Genomic DNA, 19,381 nt, shown 5'->3' on the forward strand with positions numbered 1-19,381 from the left:
GGTTAGAAGCATTTTAAGTTTTATAGAAATTGTAATCTTTATATTGTATTCATAGTTCGAGCTGTGAACCAGGGTTGAGGAAGAAGTTATGCCTCTTGTAAGCTGCAGATTGTAAGGGAAGTTTCGTCCTAATTAAAGGAGCGGATTTTTAGTGGAATCCTTGAGTGGGTTACTCAAGGCGAGGACGTAGGCTGGGGTAGGCCAAACTTTGTAAAAATCGAGTTTGCATCTCTCTTATCCTTACCTCTATTTAATTTCCGCGTAATCTTATTTGTGTGAAGATTGTGAATATTTTAAATGTATAGTAGGTCTACAAAGTAATCAGGTAAAATATGTTGATTGACAAAATCACTCATTAGGTTGATTAATTGAAAAACATTGAGGTAGTTATAAGTAGTTTTCAAGTTTGTAATTGATAGTTTTCAAAATTAGAACTTGAAGGACTTAATTTTTAAAATACTCAATTCACCCCCCTCTTGGGATAACACCGGAATTCACAAACTATTTGGCTTTGGGAACAAGCATGCCAAGTATCTATAGTAGACAGAACAATTTGAAAGTGACTGCTTGGATTTGAAAACCAGTGTCCCAAGTATCTGAAGTAGACAGAACAACATGGAAATGACTACTTGGATTTGAAAACTAATGTCCCGTGTATCTAAAATAGACAAAACAGTTGGGAAATGGTTATTTGGATTTGAGAACTAATATCCCAAATATCTGAAGTAAAACGCAAATCTTTCCAATTTGTGGAAAACAATGAATTGAAGGGGTGAGAAGTGGAATGAACACTATTTACAAAATTTATGTAGGAAATTTGTATGATATAAACATGATGATGCATGATAGGAGGACACATCCTAACTCTTCTCATGCAATGATTTTTACAAAATGGATGTGGATTGCTTCCTATCACTATTGATGTTATACAAGAAATACATGAAGATGTACAAACTTTTCTCCTCAGGTATGCGCGTGACTATCCAATCAATAAACAAGATTCTAAACCCAATCTTCAATTTTGATCCCCATCTTTCAAATTCTAATCTGTGGAGAGAGCAGTTCGTGTTTTGCCAATGATGCCCCTATTCAAGAAACAATGATTTGAGTGGAAAATACCACTTGTATTGTCTAGTGTGAGTGCCCCCTGGATTGTCTCCCAAATTTTAGCATGTCATCTGCCCCAATCTACTTGTGACCAAGTTATTCAACTTGACCTGTTTATCTTAAGAATTTTGATTTACCAATGTTTCATTAAATTTTCCTAACAATGACACTCACTTAAAGATTGCACTCTTAATTTTTTAAATCATTTTAAAGTTAAATGAATAAGTATGCAATCAGATAACACAATCTCATTAGGAATACGAATGAAATGTTCAAACTTGTCTATTTACCTGGTTTTTGTGCTTGTTAAATAGGAAGTGGCTTTACCAGTACTCTAACACCTTGTTAGCTTTTATATTAACTTAGAGAATCAAATCAACACGCAAACACTTTTTTTTATCCCCGGACTTGCTCTTATTTTTTTTTTTTACCCCGAACTTGTTTTGGAAAAAAAAAAATAGAATTGATACTGCTCATCTGTTGCACCCACTTCTACACTATTGACGCCAACTTCTAATGGTACTTTCTTGATTTGTGTTCCATAGCCTATCCTAGCCTTTCCATCCAAAATTACGATCAGTGTCTTATCTAATATTTTGATCAATATTCCAATTTCAAGATGAACTTTAAAACACGAGACAAAATATAGGCTAATAACCGGTGCAAAACTGCAAGTGCACAGTATCGTAATTTTATAATATAGTGATGTGTATAGTATCGTTCTCAGGGATTGATGTCTTAATTTTACTAAGTATCGAAATTATACTAACCTTAATTTTATTTAGAAAGATTAATAATTTTAGACTGCGAAATTGAAATAAAGTTACTTTAAATAAACTATTCAAGGGAAAATAAAACTGGTTGCCACGTATCAAATTAATGAGGGTCAAAACTTTTAGGAAACTGATTTCACCTAGCTTCTCACTATGCTTTACTCATCTAACTAATTCGATTTCGTTTTCTCTATTTGTTAGCAAATCTCCAATTTTTTTAAAAGCCTCTTTCGATACTCAATCAGACCCTATTCTTGTTTATTATTTAACATAAGAATATGCAAATTAATAATGCAAAAACGCAATAACATCGTCGATTTTTTTTACGCTACGTAAGTTCATACAAGTCTTTTGATCTCTATATTCATCTACGCTGAATTTTTCAAGATCTATCCTATAATTCCCCCTTTCGGTAGCAAACCAACATCATCTAATTAATGACCAGTTAATTAAAAGCATGAAGTGCAGAAAAACTCAGACAAACATTAACGAAAACTACTTCAAATTAGCATCGAAAAGCAAGCATAGTTTAAAACTGAGCTACATTGTTTTCCTAGAATACAAAAATTAGTTCATGCTGAAAATTAAATCAAACATAAACGTTTTCACCATGCTTTCTTTTATTTGGAGCGTAGAAGATAAAACGACACCCATAGCACCACTGTCGCGCACCACGAACACTCCAAGCACCATTGTTGTTCGCTGCTTTGAGGTTCTCGAAAAGATATTAATTTTTCAGCGTACTGCCAACCACCCTTGTTGTTCGTGTGTTGTGTCTACGCAGCACCCCAAAAGAAACCACAAAAAATATCTTCTGCAAAGAAGCTCTTCAACTGAATCACTCCCAACTGCTCCTACCCACGGCCTCCTCTGTGTGTGCCACAAAAGAATAAAAAAATTCCTCTGCCAAGAGCTACTGTCGCGCCCCTTTTTAGCTAAAAAGAAGCTCCCAAAAAGAATTTTTTTTTCAAACTTCTAAGAAACTGATTTCACCTAGTTTCTCACTATGCTTTACTCATCTAACTAATTCGACTTTGTTTTCTCTCTTTATTAGCAAATCTCCAATTTTTCCAGAAGCCTCTTTCAATAGTCAATCAGAACCTATTCTTGTTTATTATTTAACATAAGAATATGCAAATTAATAATGCAAAAACGCAATAACATCGTCAATTTTTTTTATGCTACGTAAATTCATACAAGTCTTTTGATCTCTATATTCATCTACGCTGAATTATTCAAGATCTATCCTATAATTCCCCCTTTCGGTAGCAAACCAACATCATCTAACTAATGACCAGTTAATTAAAAGCATGAAGTGCAAAGATTACTTTGCATCGATATTGGCAAAAATAAGAAAAAATCAATCCCCGACAACGGCGCCAAAAACTTGATGGGTGCAAAACTGCAAGTGCACTGTATCATAGTTTTATAATGTAGTGATGTGTAGAGTATCGTCCTTAGGGATTAATGTCTTAATTTTACTAAGTACTGAAATTACACTAACCTTGATTTTATTTAGAAAGATTAATAATTTTAGACTACAAAATTGAAATAAATCTACTTTAAATAAACTATTCAAGAGAAAATAAAACTGGTTGCCACGTATCAAATTAATGAGGGTGAAAACTTTTAGGAAACCAATTTCACCTAGTTTCTCACTATGTTTTACTCATCTAGCTAATTCAACTTCGTTTTCTCTATTTGTTAGCAAATCTCCAATTTTTTTCAAAAGCCTCTTTTGATAGTCAATCAGAACATATTCTTGTTTATTATTTAACATAAGAATATGTAAATTAATAACGCAAGAACGCAATAAGATCGTCGATTTTTTTTTCGTTACGTAAGTTCATACAAGTCTTTCGATCTTTATATTCACCTATGCTGAATTATCCAAGATATATCCTATAATTCCCTCTTTCGGTAGCAAATAACAAGATCAGCATCATCTAATTAATGGTCAGTTAATTAAAAGCATGAAGTGCAGAAAAACTATGACAAACATTAGAGAAAATTATTTCAGATTAGCATCGAAAAGCAAGCATAGTTTAAAACTGAGCTACATTGTTTTCCTAGAATACAAAAATTAGTTCATGCCGAAAATTAAATCAAATATAAATATTTTCACCATGCTTTCTTTTATTTGGAGAGTAGAAGACAAAACGACACCCACAACACCGCCGTTGCACGTCGCAAACATCCCGAGCACCGCCGTTGTTTGCTATTTTCTGGTTCTCAAAAAAATATTAATTTTTCAACATACCACCAACCACCCCTGCTGGTCATGTGTTGTGTCTACGCAGCACCCCAAAAGAAACCACAATAAATATCTTCTACAAAGAAGCTCTTCAACTGAATCACTCCCTGCTGCTCCTACCCACAGCCTCCCCTGTGTGTGCCACAAAAGAATAAAAAAATTCCTCTGCCAAAAGCTGCTATCGCGCCCCTTTTTAGCCAAAAAGAAGCTCCCCAAAAGAATGTTTTTTTTTTCAAACCCTTGTTGTTCAGCGGCCAAGTGTCAGGATCAGGTGGCTCCAAGGGTCAAGATACTTAAACCCAATGTTTTTTTGTTCCGTTCATTTTTCATTTCTCATTTCAAAAAGTCTCTCTCTCTCCCATGTCTCTCTTTCTTTCACCCTCTCTGTTCATCTCTCTTCTCTCACCCTTTTGGTTCTTCTCTTTTCTCTGTAACTATTCTCTCTTCTCTCCTTTCTTCTTTGGTTCCATTGCAACCAAAGTCTTATCCAAGGCTTCCTTCCATATTTTTCTTTTTATTTCTTCCCTTTTCTTTTCTCTATGGCTTCCTGAATTGTTACCCCACCCTCTCTTGCAAACAAAAACCCTATCTCAGACACCCTATAGTTTGTGAGATCCTAATGCTACAACAGTTCGAGCATATGGAGTCAAGCAAGAATGAGTTCGAGACTAGACTTCAGGAGGTCTGAAAAGAATCAAAAGCTAAGTAGCCTCGAACTACCTTCCTTCTTTTTATTATTATTATCATCTTGTTGGTGAATATTGGTTGCTTGTTTGGATGATTCTGGATCTCACATCTGGGATCTGTCTAGATTAGAGTTTAATTGGAGGACAATGGTGAAGACGAGTTGTCCTCGTCCTAGTCCAGGTGAGTTAGCAACGGGGTTGACTCGCCGGGGTGAGTGGTGTGAGTCGAATCTGGGTTGACTCGCACAAGTCGACCCGGGTGGGTTGTGTGAACTCGGGGGACCCCGAGTGAGCCACATCGGCTCTATCACGTGTCCAAGTCACGTGTGGGCCTTGAGACTTATGAGAGTGGGCTTAAGCGAGTTGGGCCTGGGTGTTTTAAGAAGTGAGTTAGTCTTGATTTGGATTTTAAAAAAAAAAACAAGGCCTCATTTGATTTTAAAAATAGGCCAGCCCGATTTGGATTTTAAAAACAGGGCCTCGTTTGATATAAAAACAGGCCAGCCCGATCACTTTTTAAAACAGGGCCTTATTTGATTTTAAAAACGGGCCGACCTGATTTGGATTTTAAAAATAGGGTCTTTTTTTAAAAGTATGAGTGGGTCGGGACTGTTTAAAAGGTGTAATGGGCCTTTGGTTTAAAACAGGCTCTGGGTCATGTGTTTAAAAGTTGAAGCGGGCCTGATTTTAACACTTGAGCAGGCCGGGGGTATTTTAAAATTAAATGGGTCTGGTTTTAAAACTTGAGTAGACCGGGGGATTAATGGGCTAGGAGCTTGTTTTCAACATGGGCTTTGAATTCATTTAAGAAAGGAATGGGTCTCGGGTCTACAAATATTGGGCTCGGATTTGACTCCAATTATAGGTGGGCTTATCTTGGGTTCAGAGGATCCGAACCTGAGTTCAGGTTCGGGTTCAGGCTTGGTGAGGGTTTAGTTTGGGTTAGATCAATCTCAGGTTCACGCTCGGACCAGAGAAATGGGGAACACCTGCATTCACACACCTGCTTCACAATAACCATGCAAATCAATTCAAGAAATAGAGTTTTCAGATCATTACCCCTCTTTTTCCTCCTTCGGTCTACTTTTCCAACGGGAGAGTCTGAATTCTTGTCTGCTTCACGGTCCTTCGTTCAAAGGTTATGGGTTGACCTCGGGTCTTGGACTGTGAGGCACCACAGGGATGCCTTTCCGCTTCTGTCTTTCTCTAATTTTCTCTCTAGACTCTCAATTACTACAGATGACTCACTCAAAATATAAGCAGTTCGGAAATTATCTCAAGTATAGGAGTTTTGTCGTGTAATATTCAGGTCAAATACTAGATTGTCTTCTCAGGAAATGCGGTTTAATCTCAAATTTCACGTATTTCTAATCGAAAATAAAAATTCACTGAACTCGGTTCAGATTCGGGGTTTTCAGAATTGTTTGAGATTTCTTTTGACAAATTAAACAAACATGCAATTTAAACTTTGAACCTTAACATGCAGTGAATTTAATAACAGCAAACGGAATTCCTACGTCTAATCAGACAGATATCGAAACACGCGTTGAACTTCGGAATGAATACTAAAGACGGTAACTTTAACATGTTACTTAAAACATGCAACAATAAAAACTTAATTGAAACTCAAAAACCAAAGATTCTATGCAACTAAGGACTAACCAGAAATTAAAACTTTAACATTAACACTAAACAGAAACATGATAGAAATTTTCAAACTTTAATTAATTAAATAAAAGCTCAAACTAAGATTCAAACTTTAACAACTAAATGATAAATTTAAACACGAAAAAAAAATCAGATCTTAATTAAACCGACTTCAAATCAAATAAACCCAACAAGATTTAAATCCTAAAAGAAGAATTTTTTTTCTTTTCTTTTTAAGAAATAAACCGAACTTTAATAAAAGAAAAACAAACCAAACAAAGTTTAACTCTCACAATAATGGTAAATAAGAAGATCAAAGAAAAATATTAACTTTAACAATAGTAATTCAATGTGTATTTAAAAGCTTAAACTTTACTTGAAATTCTAAAGAGAGATAATAATAATCAAGTGATAATTTAAAGGAAAGAATTAGAGAGAGAGAGAGAGAGAGAGAGAGAGAGAGAGAGAGAGAGAGAGAGAGAGAGAGAGAATAAAAGCTTAAACTTTACTTGAAATTCTAAAGAGAGATAATAATAATCAAGTGATAATTTAAAGGAAAGAAAGAGGCTAGGGTGGCTGGTGGCTGGCCGTGGGTTGAGCAGCAGTAGGAGTTCTCGGGTGTTCTGAAGCAGCAGCACATGCAAGGGATTTTTGGGGTGGTTTGTTGTGGTTGACAGCAGCAGCAGCTTCTGGAGCAGCAATGGTGGAGCAAGAGGGTGGCCACTCGCAGGAGGCAGCCGAGAGAGAAAAAGCAGCAGCAGACGCGGTACCAACTTCAGCAGCAGCTGTAGCACCCGCAGCTGGTTGACTGGAGAAACTCACGATCAGCAACAAGGGAAAAGAAGGAGGAGCAGTGCGGCTGATTCAGCAGGCCTTCGAGAGAGAGAGCTGGAAGTAGAGGGAGAGAGGAAAGGAAGTAGAAGGTTGGGAGTAAGGGGGGACCTGAGAGAGTTAGAGAGAAGGATAAAGAGAGAAGAGAAGGGATTCTCGGGGCTGGAAGAGAGGATATAGGGAAAGGGGAGATAGAAAGCAAGGAAAAGGAGCAGGGGGTCTGCGGGGGCTAATCCAGAGAAGGAAGAAAAAAGGATTTTATAAGAGGGAGGGGGGCTGAGACCTACCTACATACAAGGATACCTAGCTAAGAGGACCCGACCTGGCTGCATGGCCAAATCACATCAGGGTTTTATATGTATTTTTTTTTCTTCTTTCTATTTCTTTGCGAACGAGGCCAATCTTGACCCTCCTGGAGCCCGTTTTTCTCGAAGCTCAAAACACATAAGTTGTAGATAATCTTCTCATCTTTCTCCAGAATTTTGAATCGTTTCAATACGAGCTCAAATGGAAAATTATGCTCGAATTACAAACTGATGCCGATTTTGGCTCCTGATAATTTTCCTATGATAAAAAATGTCAAAATTTCATAAACTGTTCAATAAAACTTATAGATTATAAATAAGACACAATGTTAAAATATTGAGAGTAATTAGGTATTTAATTAAAAATATAAACTCCAATGCATGAATTAAAATACCTAATTATGCAGTTTAAGCGTGTAATCACACCCCCCAACTAACGTTTTGTTAATCTCTAGAAAATAACGTGAATGAATTGCACGGCGATATCCACAATTACTAATTCCAATAAACATGTAATTAATGTCCATGCAACACAACCATACCATTTCACATTCAGGAATATAACTGAATTTCACACAAGTTCGTTCATATTCAATGCACACAACTCCTTAGTAAGTCACTCATGCAAGTTTCATCATTATATAGCATTTAAGAACAGTATACTCACATGAAATTAACTAAAGGTACAATTCAGAGTTAATGCAGTCATATAAGTTCGAGTATAAAGGTAAACTCTCAAGGAATGTGTGATGTGTGTGACTCATTACACCTATGATACCAGTGGACACCTACAGAACGGTCGTTTTGACTCAGCCTAACTGGTAAACCCTCAAGAACACTCAAAAGGAATGGGTTCACTCGTCATATGTGAGGAGGAGTGTCGCAATCAAACATCCCACATATTGCAATGAACAAATGCTAAGTACATGGAGTGGACTAGTCTGAGAAGGATCTAGCCTATCTATGAGGTGTCTGGTCCTTCACCCTAACATCTTCTCACCTACTCGCCATGTCCAAATGAGACCACCCTAGATAAACTTATTCACAAATTTGGCGTGAATACATCTGAGGCATTAAACGGTTGAAGAATCTTCATATTTGGAGAACATGTGTCATGTCCCTAATTTTTTGTGGTATTTCTGTGGAGCAGGCATTAGCATTTCATTTTATGTGCATTTCTATTTCTTATTCTTTCTTCTGCTCATTCTTCATTTTCTGTCTTTTCTTGGTCAATTAAGACAATCATTACACTTCATTTGTTGTCTTCATACCATCAATAGGAATTAACCTTGAACAGTGGTTCATTAACTAAGTCTATTTCTAGGGGTGGTTCAGCCTTCACATCTTGAGTGGACTACAAGACCTAGGTTTCTATCTGCCCACTAGATGTCACCTCTAGGTTAGCAAATCAAAAACAGAGACTATTGTACAAAGAATCGTCTAGAAGAAAAGAGAATCGAGTTTTGTGAACTTTGATTTGATGTTAACACTCAAAATGGCGATAAATAGTTCAAGGATATCTCACAAGGTGTCATAGTCACCACGGGTGTTCTCTTAATGCTCATAAGGAATCTTAAGTGCAATGAATCACGTGAATGTGTCTATTCAGTTTCATAAGATGTCGTCTAAATACAAGAGATTATATAATCAGATTAATACGAGTGTACTACCAATCAATTCTACATAGAGTTACAAAGTCATATAAAGAGAAACTACACATAAATGATTCGAGTGTATAATTCTTAAGTTATATGTAAGTATGTGAAGGGTATATATCAGTGTTAATCATGGCATAATCATTTATCCTTAATACTCTTTCTTTCTTTCTTTCTTTTTTCTTTTTTTTTTTTATTTTTTAAATTTATATAAAACCCAGCAAGTATATGTGCACAGTGTCACATGCAAAGTGTCACCCCCCCCCCCAAACTAAAGTGGAACATTGTCCTCAATATGAAAGCATAAGGGAGATAGAAAAGAAGTGCACGGGAAAAGTAGGGTGTACCTGGGTGGAGAAGTAATGGAAAAGAAAAACTGAAATTACAGAAAAATGTACCTGAAAGTTAACTAAAAATAAAATAAGGTAAAAAAATGAAAATAAGGGAAAGAAAGACATCACAGTTGTCTAGCGGAGGCTCTAGAAGAATTTCGTCTGGTGGGTGTAGGTCTATAAATTGAACTAGTGGGTCTTCAAATTTGAGCCACCATAATGAATCAATCTACATACCTGCACGAAAGTCAACCTCAAATGAATCAATACTCTTCAAAATATCAGACAATACATGTGCAGATTGATTTTCTTGTTTTAACAAGAAATGATCTTTATTCAACATATTTTCCAGGAAATTTATTTCTTTACGAATTGGTGTTTGAGGAAAAGTCGTTGGAATAGTTACCTTTGGTTCTTCAGAAGCATTAATATTCAAAATTTTACCTAATTCCTTGAAAGTTAAACATTCACCATTCTACTCACTCTCTTTATCGGGTGTACCAATTATCTTACCACTGCAGGGATTTGCTTCACCATTGGACTTTTTGACATTTATTCCAGTTAGGATTGACGGTTCCACGGCTGCCAAGCTCTGAGGATAAAGTACCACAAGTTGGTACTCCTTATTAATATCAGCCTCCTCAGTCGTAACTTCAGGTGTCGGGACAACTGGTTGTCTGTCGATGAGCATCTCAGGTTGGGGAACTTCTTTCCCACTTCTCAAAGTAATGGCGGCCTTCGCTGTCTCAAGAGAAACATTATGTATTTGTTGTTATTGCTACTGGTATTCTTGAGGACTAGGCTGAGGTTCCATTCGAAATTTCTTTTTTTCTAAGATATCCAACTGTGTGCTTATTGCATTAATGGTGTCCCGCAATTCATTTATGTCCTGAGTATACTGATTGATTTGAATTTGCATGAATTTTCGGAAGGCATCCTCAGGAGACATCCCAGGTGGAGCAGGTGCTGCATTAGATTGAAATCCAGATGGCGCACAGCTCTGAGGCGTCTGTTGTGGTTGATACTGAGGCCGAAGAGTATCTGGGTAATATGTTGGCTCATATTTGTCTCCACCACTGATTGGGCTGATAGGTTGTACTCTCATAGGTGCCTAATTGTATCGTGTATTCCATTGTTGGACACTTTCAGTTAGGTAATCAAAGAATGATAGTGCCTGATTCAGTTCCTTGCTGAAGAGTTCTCCATTGCACATGGTCTAAACAAAGTGCTTGCAATCATGAGTAAAATCTGTATAAAAATAATTAACTAACCTCCATGATTCAAACACGTGATGTGGACAAGTACTTAGCAGATCATTGAATCTCTCCCAGCAAGCCTGAAAAGTCTCGTCACCTTGCTGAAAAAACTGAATGATCCGTTCCTGCAAAAATTGAGTTCTCTGTGAGGGACAAAACTTATGCAGAAATTCACGCTCCATATCAGCCCAATTAGAGATAGAGTGAGGTCTCAAAGAATTAAACCACATAGTCGCTCTATCCTTCAAAGAGGTAAGAAATAAACGCAGTCTAGTAGATCCATCAGTTCTAGCACGAGAGAAAAAAATATTGCAAGTCAACTCGAACTCCGTTAGGTGCCGATAAGGGCACTCAGATTCTGTCCCGTAGAACTGAGGTAGCAACGACTTCCTCCCATACTGCATCATGAAATTAAGTTCTTCATTAAGTAAAGTAATGTAAGATGGTGCAGTGGTGTATTGAAACTGTAAAAAATTCATAAGCGTGCGTGGTGCAGGTGCAGCCATAATTTTTTTTCAAAACTCAATTTTTTTTTTCTTTTTTTTTTCTTCTTTTTTTTTCTTTTTCATGAGACTAATTAAAATGACGGGAAAAACATTAATTTGAAACTAAGACTGACATTCCTCGGCAACGGCGTCAAAAACTTGATTCACTCGAAAAATGAGCAGCTCGGAAGTTATCTCAACTGTAGGAGTTCTGTCGTGTAATATTCAGCCCAAAGGTTAGATCGTCTCCTCAGGGAATGCGGTTTAATCTCAAATTTTACATATTTCTAATCGAAAATAAAAAGTTACTGAATTCGGTTCAGATTCGCGGTTTTTAGGATTATTTGAGAATTCTTTTGACAAATTAAACAAACAAGCAATTTAAACTCTGAACCCTAACATGCACTGAATTTAATAACGGGAAACGGAATTCCTACATCTAATCAGATAGACATTGAAACACGCGTTGAACTTCGAAATGAAAACTAAAGACGGTAACTTTAACATGTTACTTAACACACAACAATAAAAACTCAATCAAAACTCAAGAACCAAAGATTCTACACAACTAAGGACTAACCAAAAATTAAAACATTAACAATAACACTAAACAAAAACACGATAGAAATTTTCAAGCTTTAATTAATTAAATAAAACCTCAAACTAAGATTCGGACTTTAACAACTAAATGATAAATTTAAACACGAAAAAAAAATCAGATCTTAATTAAACTGACTTCAAATCAAATAAACCCAACAAGATTTAAATCCTAAAAGAAGAATTTTTTTTTCTTTTCTTTTTAAGAAATAAATCGAACGTTAATAAAAGAAAAACAAACCAAACAAAGTTTAACTCTCACAATGATGGTAAATAAGAAGATCAAAGAAAAATATTAACTTTAACAATAATAATCCAATGTGTATTTAAAAGCTTAAACTTTACTTGAAATTCTAAAGAGAGATAATAATAATCCAATGATAATTTAAAGGAAAGAATTATAAAGAAAGAGAGAAAGAGGGAGAATAATTAAAATGCTGGCTGTAGGAAGAACAAGGGCTCGACTTTGGTGGCTGGTGGCTGGCCGTGGGTTGAGCAATAGCAATAGTTCTCGAGTGTTCTGAAGCAGCAGCACATGCGGGGGATTTTTGGGGTGGTTGGTTGTGGTTGACAGCAGCAGTAGCTTCTGGAGCAGCAATGGTGGAGCAGGAGGGTGGCCACTCACAGGAGGCAATCGAGAGAGAAAGAGTAGCAGCGGATGCGGCACCAACTTCAGCAGCAGTCGTAGTACCCGCAGCTGGTTGACTGGAGAAACTCACGATCAACAGCAGGGGAGAGCCGCAATACCTTCACGGCAGCAGCAAAGGAAAAGAAGGAGAAGCAGTGTAGCTGGTTTAGCAAGCCTTCAAAAGAGAGAGCTGGAAAGAGAGGGAGAGAGGAAAGGGAGGAGAAGGTTGGGAGTAAGGGGAGAGCCAAGAGAGTTGGAGAGAAAAGGAGAAAGAGATAAGAGAAGGGATTCTTGGGGCTGGTAGAGAGGATATAGGGAAGAAGGAGATAGAAAGGAAGGAGAAGGAGCAGGGGGTCTACGGGGGCTGGTCTGGAGAAGGAAGAAAAAAGGATTTTATAAAAGGGAGGGGGGCTGAGACCTACCCGCGTATAAGGATACCCGGCTAAAAGGACCCGACCCGGCTGCATGGCCGGGTCACATCAGGGTTTTATATGTATTTCTTTTCTTTTCTTTTCTTTTTCTTCTTTTTATTTCTTTGCGAACGAGACCAATCTTGACCCTTTTGGAGCTTGTTTCTCTCAAAACTTAAAACACAGAAGTTGTAGATAATCTTCTCATCTTTCTCCAGAATTTCGAATCGTCTCGATCAGAGTTTGGATGGAAAAACTATGCGCGAATTACAAACCGATGCCAGTTTTGGCTCCCGATAATTTTCCTATTATAAAAAATGTCAAAAATTTATAAATTACTCAATAAAACCCAAAAATTATAAATAAGATACAACGTTAAAATATTGAGAGTAATTAGGTATTTAATTAAAAATATAAGCCCCAATGCATGAATTAAAACACATAATTATGCAATTTAAGCGCGTAATCAACAGAGTTTCTCTATTATTCTCTTGGGTTGCCCTTCCCTTTCTCTAATTCCACAGAGTTCCTCTAACTCTAATTCTCTCCTCTCCCAATTTTTGCATGGCTCTATTAGCTCTCTGAGGGGTTTTTATCTCGATAGAGCCTCCCCTCTCGAATTCTCACTCTCACTTTCTCTCAATTTGGCAAGGTGTCTCTACTTCTCTGAGGTCCCTGTCTATAGTGCTGGGGCTCCCTATTAGTAGGGAGCCTAGGGGTGTATTTTGGTGCCAATTAATAGCCTTCTCCTCCACCTAGCAAGGAATAATTCCTTCTAACAAACTCACATGTGATTTCCTTTTTCTGATTTTGTAAATTTCTGGCTAACTTTCATTCTTCTTTTCTATGCGCAGGTGAATTGGAGCCCCAGGTGGCAGCATAGGAATGGCGGGCTTTCAGGGTTGTTCCAACTTGGCGGGCTTGGATTGAAGAGACTAGAATTTTGGCCATGTGGTGGCCCAAGAATGGAGAGCGCAAGATCTTGCTTTTGCTTTTTGTATTTTGCATTTTTCATTTGTTTTTATTTTTTTGTATTTTGTATGCTGATGTATGTATCCCCGGCTTTTCTTTCCTGCAACTTCAGTTTGTACACCTTACTGGTGTTTTGTATTTTATTTCCTAGTACTTACCTGTTGTAATTTTTTTTTTTTTTGTCACTTCTTAATTCACATTCCCTGTGCGTGCACACGTGCCCCTTCCCCCTTTAATGAATTTTAATTTTGGTTTCCCGAGTTGACCATCTTTGAATCACCAACAAAACAATGAATATGACTTTAACAACCCAATATGACTTATCCTAAAATTAAGACCTAATTTCAAAACAAGTTAAAGATTTTGGAAGTTCAATTCCAATTTTGAAAATCCCCGGACTCATGGAAACTTAAAGGGCTCGATTAACTAAACCAGTTCTTAGGCCTTGAAATTAAAATTGAAACTTAGAGGATGAGACCTAAACTTATTATGAAGAACACTTATTTTGGAATTAAAGAACCACACTCGACCTATTATGAGGACTTTAAACCAATTTTTTTTGGGTTTTGAAATTAAAATCCTAGACTTATTACAAAGAAAAATGATTTCTAAACTATTTTTTTGGATTTTGAGATTAAAATTGAAAACTTGGAGAATAAGACCTAGAGTTATCATGGAGAAAAATAATTCTAAATTTAAAGGACCTTAAAGCCTAGCCTACAATGAATTTGGAAACTACGAGACTCAACTAAGGAAAATTGGTTTTGAAATCAGCTAAATTAGAGATACTCAACTTAAAAGGACTCAATTTTCGAGCTCCTAGACTCAAACCCTAATACTTAAGGGGAATTGATTTTGGAATTATGGGGTCCAACATAACAATCAAGGTTAATTTTGCAATTAAAAGAGTTGGTCAAAATTGGCATAGTCCTTTCCTAACAGTTTGCCTGAAAACCTAAGACTCAGCTCTAAACCACAATTTTGATTTTTTAGAGACTTGATTGAAATTAGAAGGACTTGATTGGGGGATTAGGGTCTTAATTTCAAAACTCAAGGTCATTCAGGGCTCAAAATCAACTCCTGTTTCATTGGGTTTCCTTGCGAAGACCTGATTAAAATTGGGGTGTTGACAGATAGTATTTGAATGATGTTCATCTTTAGCACATTGAATACCTTAGTGTAGATATTGAGTTAATGAAATATTGAATACCTTGATCATATTCAATATATCATGATGAGTTGAGTGTATCGAATTTTTTAGAAATTGAACTTCTTGTGATTACTTAGCTTTCTATGAACTTGAATATATTGAGCATATTGTTGATCATATTGAATATACTGATAATGCAAGAGTTGTGTTTAAATGAATATCATATCTTGATTGAGCATATCAAATATATAATGTTGAATTAGGCATATTAAATGGCTAGATGTGCGTTTTGAACTTATTGAAAATTGAGCATATTGAAACATCATTGTGAACGTTTTTGTAAAGATCTCTCTCCTTAAAACCTTTTGATATTTTCCAAAGGAGAGTAAACATGAGTAAAGAAAATCCTTTTTAAAGCATTAGCATGATTTTTGAATCATTTTTGGAAAATATTGTGAATGAATTTTTGAAGATCTTGAACGAAATGATCATTGTGAAAATTTGAAACTTTTGAAAATCATAATCCTTTTTGAATAATTGAAATATGATATACTTTTTTCAAATCTTGAATGAAGTTTAAAATTGTGAATCACTTTTCTTGCAAAACTCATAACAACCCCCCCCCCCCAAAAAAAATTTTCCTTTTATAATGACAAAAAGGAAGAAATTTTCAAGCATGGAAAGTTTTTTAAGTTAACTGGTATTAATTCTCTTTTATTTGACTTGTGATCAACAATAACTGGTATCAATTTTTGTATGATCGTGCATAATTTGGTATCATCTATTGTCATAATCTTTTAACTTGCTAAAAATTTCATGAGGAACATATTGGTATATATTTTTTATGAACATGTTGTAATTGAAAATTTGTACTTAAATGTCTTAATCTTTAGCTTCACTCGTTTTATTTTGGTTTTGATGATGTATCATAGAGGGGAAAGATGGGAAAAATAGGAACTTGTATGTGATTTAGATACTTTATATATGTTTTGTTCATATTTTTTTATGAATATTTTATTATCGTCAAATAGGAAGATATTGTTAGCCGCAATGTTTCATTAATCTAGTTTTGATAATAATAAGCTATTACAGACTAATGGCTTTGTGCTTAAGTTGTTTTCTATAGGATTTAAGTCATTAGAGTTGAAGAAAAGTTAAAAGAATCAAGAGGAGAAATTGAAGACTATAATTGATTTATTTGTATTATTTTTCTTTGTATTGTATTGTACTTCAATTTGTAAAACTATTCGAGGCCGGTTTGATCTTCCTTTTGTTCCCATTTTTCTAGTTTAAGTCGAGTAGTGCTTATATTTTCTTATAGTTTTACAAATTGAAGTACAATTTGCCTTTGGGCCAACATTTTATTGTGCTAATAATAATTCATGGAACTATGTATTGTTTTTTATTATTGAATTTATTTTTCCTTTAAGTTTAAGTGCAAAAGTATGAGTACAATCATAGGTAGTATTTCTTCAATGACTTAGAGTTTCAAGTGTTCTGCAGCTCTTGTCCTTCTAACTCCGTTAGTTCGTATCTCCTAGGCTTTATTTTTATTGTCACTTGATAAGGTCCCTCTTATTGGGTTTTTAAAACTAAAATATCATGGTTTAAGGACTTGGATCTTCACATGTGAATTATAGTTCTAGTCACCTTTTGCTTATATAATGTTATTTTGATTTTGGATCTGGCCTCGTCGTTCTTTCACTATATCTAACCTTATCCTCAACTTCTCATCATTTTCTCCTATGTTGAAATAATAACTTCTCCATGTAGGGACTTCAATTTCGTCAAGATTACTTCCTCTATTCTAAAGGCTAGCAAGAATGAAGTCTCCCATATAGCTGCATTTTTAGTTATGTGATATGCCCAAAGTATTATGGGCAATTCTTTCACCTATCTTCCTTACGTGGAATCAAGTCGTGTCTTAAGCCCGTGTAACATCATTTGGATTGTATTCTCCACTTTCCCATACTCTGCAAGTATGACACTAAAATATAGCTGAGGGTTATACCCAAATCGAAATAAAACATTTTGAAATGATCATTGTCAAAATATTTACAATGTCCTTTACTACCATTATGGAATCCAATACTAGCACACAATTGAGGACCAAAAATATCTGATCGTATTTCGTTTTGTACTATATAAGAGTTTCTGCCTCCACCTATTTGGTGAAGTAATCAATAGGAACGATGAGGAACCTCTGAGGCTTGGTTGCTTGCAATAGATGACCCAAGACATCAATTCACTATTGTGCAAATAGGCAAGGATTCACTATTGTTGAGAAACTACTAGCTGGTTAGTTGGGAATGTTGGCATATCTCTAACATCTATTGCATTGTTTCACTAGATCCTATGTATCTCTTCTAATAGTTTGCCAATAGTAGCCCTATCTTAGAGCTTTATAAGTGAGTCCTATCCCCCAAATGGTTCCCATAAGCCCCTTCATGGATATTTTTTAATAAATATTTTTCTTCTTCGACATCCATATATCTCAAATAAAGAAGAGTGAAGGAGTTGTGGTACAATTGTTCATCCATTATTACATACCTAACTACCTCCCTTTTAAGCTTCAATGACTCTTTTCTACCATCTGGTAACCGCCCATCTTTGAGATAATTCAATATTGGAGTCATCCAACTGTTTGCTCCACATTCTGTCATGACTATGCATATGATTTCCTTATACGTTGGTTGCCCCAACTACTCTAAATATATTATTTTTGCTCAATCAAACTTTAAGACTAATACTAGCCTTGATAATGCATCTGCCTTTGTAGTCTCTAACCTTGAAATATACTTGATGTTGAACTCCAAGGGAGCTTTTACATGTACTCTTGCACCTTTTCCAAGTACTTGATCACCTTGAGCTCTTGGGCTTTAAAATCCCCTTTGACCTACTCCACTACTAGTTGTAAGTCACTCATGACTTTCAGCCTCTTTGCTACTCCCAAAGAGGTAGAAAATTGTAGTCTGGCTAGTAAAGCTTCGTATTCTACACCATTTTTTATTATAGAAAATTCTAACTTCAATACGTACAGTACTTCAATCTCATTAGGTGCTTTTAGGATTAGTCATGTTCTTCCTCCAAACTTATTCGAGCATTTGTTAATGTATAGCACCGACAATCCTGCCTCTTCTGTGATTTCCTTTGGTAAGTTCTACTCTATGAAAAAATTTTCCAAGACATGCACTTTAATTGTCGCTTTGGGCTTATCCTGGATATAACTCTCTCCAAGACCGATACATGCTTTATCATCCTTCTTGATACCTCAGGCTGCTAGGGAATCTGCCTTAGAGGTAAGTTAATTAAGACCGTAATTCTATAAGGTTGGAAGAATGGTTTTAACTTCTTAACTTTGAAAACTACTATGAAAATGCTACTTTTCTACTAGAAGATAGCTAACCTCTACATCTCTTAACACTCTATTCTTTGTGTCGCATGGTCATTCTATTAGAAAAGGACTAAACTAACTGTTGTGGCAATGAAGTACAAGTATAAATACAAGTTTGCTCCTACAACAACCTTGGTTAAAAGTGGTGGTGAACTTAGTTACTATTTCAACTGAGTAAAAGCCTTCTCCTCATCTCATGTAGCACTTTAAAGAATGGTAAATATTTATCCCTTGAACGAGAGAAAATCTACTCAATAAAGTTATCTTGCCTGCTAGTACCTGTATCTCTGAATGATTATGTGGGGGACGCATCTCCATCAATGCTTCTATCCATTTTAAGTTTGCCTTTATGCCTCTATGCATAACCATGAAACCAAGGAACTTGCCAATCGAGACTCCAAATGTGCACATGGTCAAATCCAACTTCATGTGATATTTCCAAAAAAGATCAAATATGCTGCTCAAATACACCACATGATGATTGGCCTATAGGCTTTTTACTAGCATATGTCTAAAGATGTCTCTATGATTTTTCCAAGAGATACTTAAAAATTCTTTTGAACAGCCTCTAATAGGTTGATCCAGCATTCTTCAATCCAAACAACATTATTTTTTGTAGCAATAAAACCATCTTCAGTAATTAAAGAAGTTTTATCCTTACTATTAAGGTGCTTCTAAATTTGAATATAACTTAAGTAAGCACCCGTAAATCTCAAGAGCTCATGCCCTAAAGTGAAGTCTACTAGCTAGTCTATACGTGGAAGTGGAAAACTATCCTTAGTTCATTCTTTGTTGAGGTCTATAAAATTTATGCACATCCTCATTTTCCATTCAACCTTTTTTACATCCCCATTTTCCATTCAACCTTTTCAACCAATATCACATTACTCAACTACTCT

At 35.8% G+C, this 19,381-nt stretch overlaps 1 protein-coding gene across 1 annotated transcript; it reads right to left on the minus strand.

The window, feature by feature from the left end:
• Window positions 1–7,034: 7,034 nt before the first annotated feature.
• LOC131148339 (uncharacterized) lies at window positions 7,035–17,751 on the minus strand. Its single transcript, XM_058098055.1, has 3 exons — window positions 17,639–17,751; window positions 12,394–12,675; window positions 7,035–7,275 (listed from the first exon to the last, which is right to left on the minus strand). Exons 1-3 carry the CDS (start codon window positions 17,749–17,751, stop codon window positions 7,035–7,037), a joined length of 636 nt encoding a protein of 211 aa, XP_057954038.1.
• Between the last annotated feature and the right edge of the window lie 1,630 nt (window positions 17,752–19,381).

This window comes from Malania oleifera, chromosome 2, assembly GCF_029873635.1.
Source record: "Malania oleifera isolate guangnan ecotype guangnan chromosome 2, ASM2987363v1, whole genome shotgun sequence".
Taxonomy (NCBI): Eukaryota; Viridiplantae; Streptophyta; class Magnoliopsida; order Santalales; family Ximeniaceae; genus Malania; species Malania oleifera.